At 38.1% G+C, this 10,883-nt stretch overlaps 1 protein-coding gene across 1 annotated transcript; it reads left to right on the top strand.

Moving 5' to 3' along the window:
- The first annotated feature begins 2,614 nt into the window (after window positions 1-2,614).
- Tas2r4 (taste 2 receptor member 4) lies at window positions 2,615-5,139 on the top strand. The gene has a single exon (XM_015493942.2). The coding sequence runs from the start codon at window positions 3,190-3,192 to the stop codon at window positions 4,087-4,089; it is 900 nt and encodes a 299-aa protein (XP_015349428.1). The 5' UTR covers window positions 2,615-3,189; the 3' UTR covers window positions 4,090-5,139.
- Window positions 5,140-10,883: the final 5,744 nt, after the last annotated feature.

Below are 10,883 nucleotides of genomic sequence, written 5' to 3'. Positions count from 1 at the left end.
ATGAAGTGGAGGATTCCTTCTTTCTTCCTTCTAAGTTCCATGTAGTACTCTTTTTTTTGTTTGGTCCTGGGAAATCAACCTAGGTGGGCACTTCACCATTGAGCCAGATCCCCAGCCCTTTCTTTTTATATTTTGTCTTGAGATAGGATCTGGCAAGACTTAAGGCCTCATTAAGTTGCTGAGGCTAACTTTGAACTCCACGATCCTTATTCCTCAGCCTCGGGAGTATTAGTGATTACAGGCACATGCCAGGGTGCCTGGCTCCATGTAGTACTTTTTTGAAAAAAATTTGAAACTGTAATTCTAGTTGTTCAGGACTGATCTCAGATCTCCAGAGTCATCACAAAATGAGCTAAGTCATCCTTTTGCTTTGACTGTTTCCCCAGCTTTCCCTACAGGTCTAAAAAGCAGAAGATCTGTATCCATGACTGCAGTGCCCACCAGTGCTCTAGTAAACAGTCAGACTTCAAGACTCGCAGGTTCATGTGTATCAGCCTATTCTTACCAACAGAGCAATGTCAGGTCTTTCTCTTTTGCAAAGTTCTTGGTCTAGGCTGCAGAGTAAGGTGCAAAGAGGAGAGATCCACATCAGGGTGAAGGTGTGATCTGTCCTGAATGGAAACTTCATGTCCCAAAGGAGCCAATTTCTTTTGTAATAATTTCACAGACATGGCTTCCAGCATCCAGTTAAGGGACATGCACATGAGGAGTCACTACATTCAGGGTGGCCCAAAGTATGTAGTCTCCATAAGATATTTATTGTTCACACATAGTTCCTTCGAACCAAGGTGTAATTTTCCAATCAGAAGACTTGGGGTGTGTGTATAAACACTGTAATTGATGATCTTACCTTTATTAGATTGACAAGGAAAACAGACATGTCAAGTTTAATCGAAAGTCAAAATCTTGTGCAATGAAAGAGTTTTGCTAACACTTTTCCTATACTGATCCTTTGAGAAATACCTTCTGACAGAACCCTCTCACTCACTGATCACACTAGTCAACCTGATCACATCTTTATTATAATATTTCCTCCTATAGAAAGCTATTTTATTTATCACACTCTGGATGGGGTCTGTTAAAAACTAATAGCGGGTTTCCCATTTTTTTTGGAATATTGTTTTCTTATATCTTAAGCTATATTATTTGTTCTGTTTCAGTGTGTTATTTGAATATGTTATATTTATATTTGAATTATTTTAATGCAGTCATATATTTTGGGTAATGAAGTAGAGATCTATGCTATAATTTCCCCTTGAATCATGGCCTTGCTTCTTCACTCACTAGTTTTACCTGTTTTGCTGATGTGGGTATACCTCTGTTAGTGCCTGTTAATTTTGTATAAAAAGCTTCTGCAAGCACCTAGGCTCCACCTCAGGGAATTTCTTATAGGATTGCCTTCCTGTCATACCATATCTTGGCTCCTTCTGCTTGTCCATTCCTATTTGTGTTTGGCAATAGGACTTTGTGCTTCACCTTGATTCAAATTTGGTAAGATATATTTGGTCACATCCTGGATTGCACTGTGGTTTCAAATAAAAACAAACAAACAAACAAACAAAAAACTATAGAGTAGATAAGAGATGCCATACTCTTGCAGTACTCATCTGTGGTTCTCCATAACATCATTTGTCCTTTCATATCTAAGCAGTGACAAAGTAATCAGGCAAATAGTTGTTTGATCCAAAAAACTACAACTTGTACTGTATATCTCATTCATTGTCAGTTGAATGCATACAGGGAGATAGCCACATATGATCTAAGTATAGATGCAGATTTTTAAAGGAAACAAATGAAAAGCCTGACTTTTTTCTTACACAAAAATAAGAACACAGCAATTGATAGTGGCAGTAATTTGTATATGTAGCAATAAGGGAATGCAAAATAATTATCATGGAAAGATGGGAATAAGAAAGATTGTCTCTGCTGGGCGTGGTGGTGCATGCCTATAATTTCAGTGGCTCAGGAGGCTGAGGGTCCTGAGTTCAAAGACAGCCTTAGCAACTTAGGCTGTAAGCAACTCAGTGAGACCTTGTCTCTAAATAAAATGCAAAATAGGGCTGGGGATGTGGCTCAGTGGTTGAGTGCACCTGAGTTCAATTCCCAGTACCAAAAAAAAAAAAAAAAAAAAAAGAAAGAAAGAAAGACTGTCTTAAAGAGGATCAGATTCTTGAACTTAATTTATTAGACAACAGTAAATCACTATATGTGTTAAGGGATAAAGCAGCAATAAAAGAGAATAAAATCATGGCATTTTCAGGAAATGGATGTCATTGGAGAAGATAATGCTAAGTGAAGTACGCCAATCCCAAAAAACACAAATCCTGAATGTTTTCTCTGATATAAGGAGGCTGACTCATAGTGGGGTAGGGAGGGGGAATAGTGGGGTAGCATGGGAGGAATAGATGAATTCTAGATAGGGCAGAGGGGTGGGAGGGAAAGGGAGGGGCAGGTGCTTAGCAAGGATGGTGGAATATGATAGACATCATCATCCAAAGTACATGTATGAGACATGAATTGGTGTCATCATACTTTATATACAACCAGAGAAATGAAAAATTGTGCTATATACATGTAATAAGAATTGTAATGCATTCCACTGTCATTTATTTATTTTTTTAATCAATAAAAAAGGAGTGGCACTGGAAAAATTTGAATGACAGTTGGAGAAAATAGCTACAGCATCCACAGATTATAGGGGAGAGAGAAGTTGAATTGAGGTAAGCCATGGATATGTGGTTGGAAGGTGCTGAGTAGCAGTGAGGCATTAGAATTTCCACCATCATCTGTGGTTTCTATGAAGAAAACCGATGGTGTGAAACACTGATAGAAACAATGCTGGACTAGGTCTCTCTGATTGGATTTGAAGAACTTGAAGTCTGTTCTGATTCCACCCCTGGCCTTCTTGCTCTTGGAGGAAAGGACTTCCAGGTCTACCTAGGCTTGTTTTAATTGGGTGTTCCTAAGGAAAAAAGTATAGGAATGAAGAAATAGTAATGCAATCCTTAGAAAATTTGCATCTCAGTAAAAGCAGTTGGCTATTAAACTACAAATGGCTCATTTGCTGAGCTGGGGGGGAAAAAAAAAGGAAACATCTCCCTGTTTGGATATTGGTATCTACCTACACATTTCAGTATTTCTTCTGCCTCAGCATCAGTACTATAACTGCTGAATTCTCAATGAGTAAAGATGCTTGAGGCATTTTATTTTTCTGCTGTTATTGCCTCACTTATTTTTAATTTTGTAGGAATCATTATGAATCTGTTCATTGCAGTGGTCATTTACAGGACTTGGGTCAAAAGCCACAGAATCTCCTCTTCTGATAAGATCCTCTTCAGCTTGGGCATCACCAGATTTTTTATGCTGGCATTGTTTATCCTAAGCATTTTGTACATCATCTCTTCAAATGCTGAAAGGTCAGTCTCCTATTACATACTTTGTCTGTTATGCTGGAGGTTTTTAGACTCTATCAGTCTCTGGTTTGTGACCTTGCTCAACAGCTTGTACTGTGTGAAGATAACTAACTTCCAACACTCAGTGTTTCTCCTGCTGAAACGGAATCTCTCCCCAAAGATCACCAGACTGCTGCTGGCCTGTGTGCTGATTTCTGCCTTCACCACTCTTCTGTATGTTGTGTTCAGACAGATGTCACATTTTCCTGAATTTGTGACTGGGAGAAATGGCACCTTATTTGACCTCAATGAGGGCATCTTGTCATTGATGGCCTCTTTGCTTTTGAGCTCATTGCTCCAGTTTATCCTTAATGTGACTTCTGCTTCGTTGTTAATACATTCTCTACGGAGACATATACAGAAGATGAAGAAAAACTCCACTGGCTTTTGGAACCCCCAGACTGAAGCTCATGTCCGTGCTATGAAACTGATGATCTATTTCCTCATTCTCTACATTCCATACTCAATGTCTACCCTGCTGTGTTATCTCCCATCTTATTCGAGGATGGGTTTGGGAGTCAAAGCCACTTGTATGATTATTTCTGCTCTTTACCCTCCAGGACATTCTTGTCTCCTCATTCTCACACATTCTAAACTGAAAACCAAAGCAAAGAAGATTCTTTGTTTCAACAAATAGTGGAATTTCAGCTGTAATCATTGGCTGGAGTTATATATGGGTTGGGAGCAAGATTTTCTGTTAGCAGTTTTCTTATTGGTTTGGAGAAGTTATTTTTATGTCTGTGATTCTGACATCCTATGTCTTTGAGTGCCTGTATATCAATTAATTTTGCATTTTGTTTTTGCCAATATTTTAAAATGAAGTACATTCTTAAGGAACTTGTTTGAGGCATTACTTATGATGAATTTTTCATGATTTTTACATTTTTGGGTAATGATAATCACCCCCTTGGTTATTGAAGTATGATGGGAAGTTACCCCAAATTAAGAAACATATTCTGGTGCATATGATGATTTTTTTGTTATTGTTTAATTGAAGAGTCCTGAGAGAAAGTACAGCAGTATATGCGTAGTCATTGAGAGCCAGTAGACAGGCTTTAGATATAGTAAGGTGGAACAACAACAACAAAAAATTCAATGAAAGTAAATTATTGGGTGAGACAGAGAAAAGTCCTCACACTTGCTGGGTGACAGTAACCACTAGTACTATCAAGAAACCCTAGCACTGAATTTCTAGGTTGTATATGGAAAGGAGGAAAAAGTAATTTGATAGGTGGAGGGAAGTGATTAGTATTAAAGTAGTCAAATCCAGAATAGTTTCAAGGATCTCAAATCCAGAGAGCTAACTTTCTTGGTCAAAAGCAAGTTCAGATGGTGAAATCAACACCACGTGAGTGCAAATTTACAAAATACTGTAACTCATCTTGCAATATGGAATTTGGTGGAAAGCTAAGAGGAGCCATTGAATTGGTAGTGGAAATGCCTGACTCTGGGGAGATTTATTTCGGTAGTATATGCATTTGTACAGAGCACAGGATAGCACTCTTTCTGGGGTTGGGACAGCTGGACTGTGCCTCCACAGGAACAAAGATATGAACACAGGATATTGACAAGTTTTGAAATGGGAATTGAGAATTAATTATATAGTTTTTTAAAAATAAGCTTCTTATGCCTCATTTATAAAATGCTGATGTAATATTTACATATTTCAAAATAAATAAATCTTCAAATTTCTCAAATTGCCTGTCTTTTGTATTCTGGCCACCAGTTTATTGAGTAAATACTACCCAAACCAATATTTTATAGCAGGAAAACTGTAGATATTTGTCATATTGGAATCTTAAGATTAAGTGACTAAAGGATTACTGAGAATGATTAATGTACACTATGGCATAAGAACTCAAATGAGAGGCAGAATCCATTATGGGTCCTCCAATACCTGTTCTTTCTCCTGTCTTTTATAGTATTCAAATTTTTAGCTGTCAAGATTTTTGGCAGCTAACTATATCTTATAACTGCTTCTTCTTCTAAGTAGGTGTTATATTGTCATGTGATTAAGCTATGCCAATAGAGAGTGAGCAGAAGTAATGTTAAATAATTTCTAGGTGTGACTCCAGAACATTCATACCTTTCTCTTTCTCTTTTACTTTTGTTTTGTTTTGTTTTGTGCCTATGGGCTGGAATGCCAATGTAATATTGCCAATCTTGGACCAGCTGCTGAGGTGAATGCTTGGAGATAGAGGAGTTAATACCCATCTTGGAATTGGCTGCATGGTTCCTGCCGTGGTGGCCTTGCTGCACCAGCTCTGGACTGTTCATGCCTGAACCCTGGGATTGTTCATCACAAACAAATATCTTCATGCTTTTAGGCACTGTGCTTCAGTCAAATAATTTACGCTTTACCATAAATCCATCTTTGTGATGAAACAATATGTAATTATTTTCCATCTTATAGTCAAAGAACATTTATATGTTACCTGCTAAGTAAAATACAACAAAAACATATATGGAGTATGACACTGATTTTGATAGAAACATGTGCAGCTAAAAAAAGCCTAAGAGAAAATATATAAACATCCAAACAACAATTACTTTAGGTAGAATGTAGTGAGTAATATTTTTTACATGTTGTGAGTTTTCTGTATTGAATATATTATAATCAGTAAAAGCATATACTTTTAAATATATACAGTATGTACAGTCTGTCTATCCATCCATCCATTCATTCATCCATCAATGGTCTGTCCATTCATCTTTTTAAAGAACAGATAGGAATCTGATGTCAATATGCAATTTCTCCTAAGCAAGGTAAGTGAATAGCCTTTCTTATGTTTTGTTTGAATTCTTTTTCTTGTACAGTATTGGCCAAATTCTACTAATTTGTATCTTGATTACCCTACATCTTTTTTTTTTTTTTTTTTTTTTTACCCCTCAGAGTTGGATATGCTATCCTTGTAGCAGCACTATGAAGAAAGACTGCCTAGGCACTTGCCTCAAGTGTTCTGTAGGCCTGGTTTTTAGAAAAGCTGTGTAGGCTTGGAGTTTTTCTAGTTCCATTATGTTCCACTAACTACCTGCCATTAAGTACTTATTAACCAGAAGTTAAACAAATTAATTTGTTTTTTTAAGATGTGATCATTTATAGGCTCCCATATAAATACCCATTATCTTGTATCTTTATCTATTCTCTGCCTATTGCAGGAGAAGGAGATGTTAAAACTCTGTTAAGGAGAGTCACACTCTGAAGTGGAGGGTGGGTGCCAGGTCAGTGCCTAAATTGTGTCATTAAGTCATGAACATCCACTGTGAAAGCTCTTACCCATGGTTGTGCCATCAGCTTTTAACTGCTTTAAACGCAATGTGTCTGAGCTGCATTTTCACATGTGATTGTATCAGTTCATCATAACCTTTTTGGTAAGGCAGATATTATTATGCTCACATAGTTGAGGAAACTGAGGCACAAAAAAGCTATGTAAATGTTTTATAACAGTAGAAATAGGAAGGGGTTGACCCAGGACTCCAGTTCAAGTCTTCTGACTCTAAATTCCAATGGTTTCACCGCCATATCACAAGGTGGGTAGAAAGACACATAGAGTGGGATAATGCCCAATTAAATAGGCTTATCTTCTAGGAAAAGAGAATATCTTCAAAAACATTTCTGAAGCGGCTGTCTCCAGTCTGAGGACCCACACAGAGATGCTGGTGATTTTACAATAAATCTCCTGGGTTTTATTTCCTTAGTGGAAGTGAATATCATGGGGTCACATATACTTTGGGGTTTTAGGCCCTGACATTTATATGAGATATTTTTTCAAAATGGAAAATTAGTAACACTAAAGAAGAAACAATTTAAAAATTTATTTTGAAAGCTGCTACTTGGGAAGTAAGACAGCAATGTAAGCTGATGGCAGAGTAGAAACTATTCTTGTAAGAACTGAATGAAAATTCTTCAAAGTTTCTTTGTGATGCTTAAATTTTACTTAATCATGAATGGCTTTTGGTTTTCCTGTTGGTGAGCCATTCTTAGTTTTCAAGAAAGAAAGAAGGGAAAAAAAAGGAGAGAGGGAAGGGATTTCTTTTAAAGTATGAATTGAAGGTTGCTATTAAGATAACTTCAAATTCCAGGTAAAGCTTACTGAAGACACTTAAAATAATATTTCTCAATAATGTCCTTTTTCACAAGTTAAAGCTGGAGATGGATCCACTCGTCTAGCCCACTTATTCTCAAAGAGGTGAGAAGCATAGTAGAGTCCATTAGTAATTATTTTTTTCCTTTATTTTCAAATTTCATATATCCTGCCTCCCATTCATTCTGAGTATGGGAATAGAAAGGGCATGTGTAGTTTGACTGTATTCCCTAGAGATCTTTATATTGTGGCCTAAGGAAAGGCACAGTTATATGTCCATGCCCTACCCATGGCCATTTTATCAGATGAGGAAAAAACTGTGAAAGGAAAGTCCATTTGTACATGAGAATATCCCTGTCAGGGAAATAAAAAAGAAGGTGATCTGGGTTAATGGGGGTGGTAAGGGCAAGGAAGGGGAGTTGAGAAGGGAATAGACAATAGCAGGAGTAAGGGGATAGTCTGTACACTCTCTACATCTGTTTTTGGTAGAGGTATGTGGTTCTAAACATGGCTTCCGAACTGCTTGATTATTCTCTGGATTATGGCTACATGGGTCCTTACCAGAAGGAAGTTAAACTTCACTTTCTGGAGAGCTCCCCAAACTTTGTCTGCTGTACTCATCCCCTCCCTCTCACCCCAGAATTTCAAATTTATGGAAGCAGATGAAAATAGCTCCCATTCTCTAATCTGCAAAGATGATGTGCTTTTACTCTATTTACTTTCTCTGCCTCTGAGCAATGCTGCAGCTGCTCATCATACTCTTTCTCAAAGGCTGTGATTCTGGCTTTACCAGAACCCTGGATGGTATAGTTGGTGCTTCCTCCTCCCACTAAAAAGATTGAATTCTGGATGATGAGCAGTGAACAAGAACCCTTCTTCTTCCTAAGGCAGTGGGGAGGAACCCGGAAAGAATGATTTTGTGTACATTTATATTTTTGTTCCTGTTATATGTGCTTGATTTGTTCAATTTCTGAGTATATGAACTAATGTAGCTCATTTAGAAAATCAGTTTTCTCAGGTTAACAGCTGCTCTCTGTGCTCTCTAGAGGCAAGGTAGGTACAATCCTGGGAAGCATTCAGAAAGGCTGTGTGAGTATAGGAATACAAAATGCCTGAAGAATGACCAAGACAATGGAGGATCAAGTTGTCCTTATTCTGGAAATGGAAAGGGACCTTTTGTTGCAAGTTTTTGATTTTTGAAAGCAGTGACTGTTCTTTGTTTCTTTCCTTTCAGTATTTTTTTCCTATTTTTGAGAGGCCGCCTTGTTCAAACTCAGTATAAAGCCATACTTTGCCCCTCTGAGAGTCTTTCTGATGCTTGTATTTTATCTTTGACTGACCTTCTTTTCTTGGATCAGGTATTATGAAAATAGTTGAGAGCTCAGACCAGTGGAGGGTAAAGGTGTGAGTAGAGGGACCTCGGTTGAAAGAGGTATGGTAGTAAATGACAGATATATTTCAGTTATGTCCAGGGGTTGCTCTGGTAAATTAGAAAGATTGAGGCTATCACTCACCATACAGACCTGTGCAGGGGCATTCTTGGTTTGGGGTCTAACATGCTGAACAGTTCTGTGTGGAAATGGAGTATCAACGGTGGTTCTCAGATTTCTCTCTTGCCTGACATATAGAGCTAATATTATTCAGCAGTTAATATTTATCCTGTCTTGTTTTTTGTTTTATTTTGCTTGTTTTCTCACACTGTCCTTTGTACCCCCTACTTTGTCAATAAGGCTTTGTATGTGTATAGATACAGCTCTGTTTACATGTTAAAGGTATAAATATGTTAAAACTCTTAATTATTTGATCTTCCCACAAGAATAGAAGCTCCATAAAAGCAGGGACTTATTTTCTTTCACACTATGTTCCAAGAGTCTGCAATGGGGGCCTGACTCATGGTAGTCATTTAATAAGTATTCATCAAATAATTGATCAATGTATTTTCCCTTCTTATAATACCAGGCCCCACTGTTTAGGTTCTCTGAATATTGTATTTAGGTTTTGTGGATCTAGATAGGGTGGAAGCGGGGTTTTAGGAGACTGCTGTCAGGTCTCTGGACTTCCCTTGGAATGCCACTCTGTAGCTATGGCTCTGTACCTAATCTCAGTTCAGGCTGGCTTCATGTAGATGCAAGTGAAGGTGGAACTACTACCTTCAGGAACATTTCTTCTGTTGATGCTGTACCATCTTTCTAGAGAATAAATTTCCAAAGGACAGAGACAGAATTTGAGAAAAGAAATGTCCTACTGCAATGCTGTTACAGCTTCGGAGGAACTGAGCTTCAGCCAGGAGCTGTACTCATTCATTAGCTCTTTTACAGACAGGGCATCTCCTGGTATGGAGTGAGAGACTCCCTTCCCCAGCAAAATGACTGTGTCCCTAGGCCTGATGATGCTGGTGGCAGTGGCTGAATTTCTCATTATCCTGGTTGGAAATGGAGTTATTGTGGTGTGAGAGTTCTGGAGAATGACTCCAAAAATTGTAAGGGGTCTCTGTATGGGCATGGCCTTTGGCCATGTATGTTTCTACTCAGATTGCCTGAGGTGACCTGTTTCCTGTGTGAGCCTATTTCTGCTTATCCAGAGCAGCCGTTGGCTTCACCATCTCAGTGGCTTCTGGCTCTTGGTAATTCAGACCAGCCTTTTTTACCACTTTCCTCAGTGGCTTCTACTGCATGTAGACCATGGTCCTGGATGGTCCCCATATCCCCTGGGCTTCTTGTGGCTAAAGTAGAGGACTTGGAGGCTGGAGTTTTGGTTTCTTCTGGCATCTTTCAAGATAACTTTGAGTTTCTTACTCTGTGTTGACTTAAAAAGCCTTAAAAACTGTTGACAGACAATAGCCTCCACTCATATGAATCTGTGTTGTTTTTATGTATTATAGTTCAGGGCAGGAACCTGATTGCCATTTGCAATCAGGTTTTGTTCTAGTATGCTTTTTAAAATTTTGCTTTTTTAAAAAAATATTTATTTTTTTTAAGTTTTAAGTAGACACAATATCTTTATTTTACATTTATGTGGTGCTGAGGATAAAACCCAGTGCCTGGTGCATGCTAGGCGAGCACTCTACCACTGAGCCACAATCCCAGCCCCCAAATTTTGCTTTTTAATTAACACATAATACTTGTACATATTTTAGGGTATGATGTGATATTGCAACATCTGTAGTGATAAAATTGTCATTTCTTTTTGTCTGGCATCTGTGAGCTTCCCTCTTCTAGGTCTTCATAAAATATATAATAGGTTATTGGGAGCTCTAGTCGCCCTGCTGTACTATAGAACATAGACCTTATTCATCCTAAGCTGTGTTTTGGTACCCCTCTCTATCCCTCTTCCTCCTACTGTGCCT

The sequence above is a fragment of the Marmota marmota genome, unplaced genomic scaffold, assembly GCF_001458135.2.
Source record: "Marmota marmota marmota unplaced genomic scaffold, marMar, whole genome shotgun sequence".
Classification (NCBI taxonomy): Eukaryota; Metazoa; Chordata; class Mammalia; order Rodentia; family Sciuridae; genus Marmota; species Marmota marmota.
This window is presented reverse-complemented; position numbering and strand designations above follow the sequence as displayed.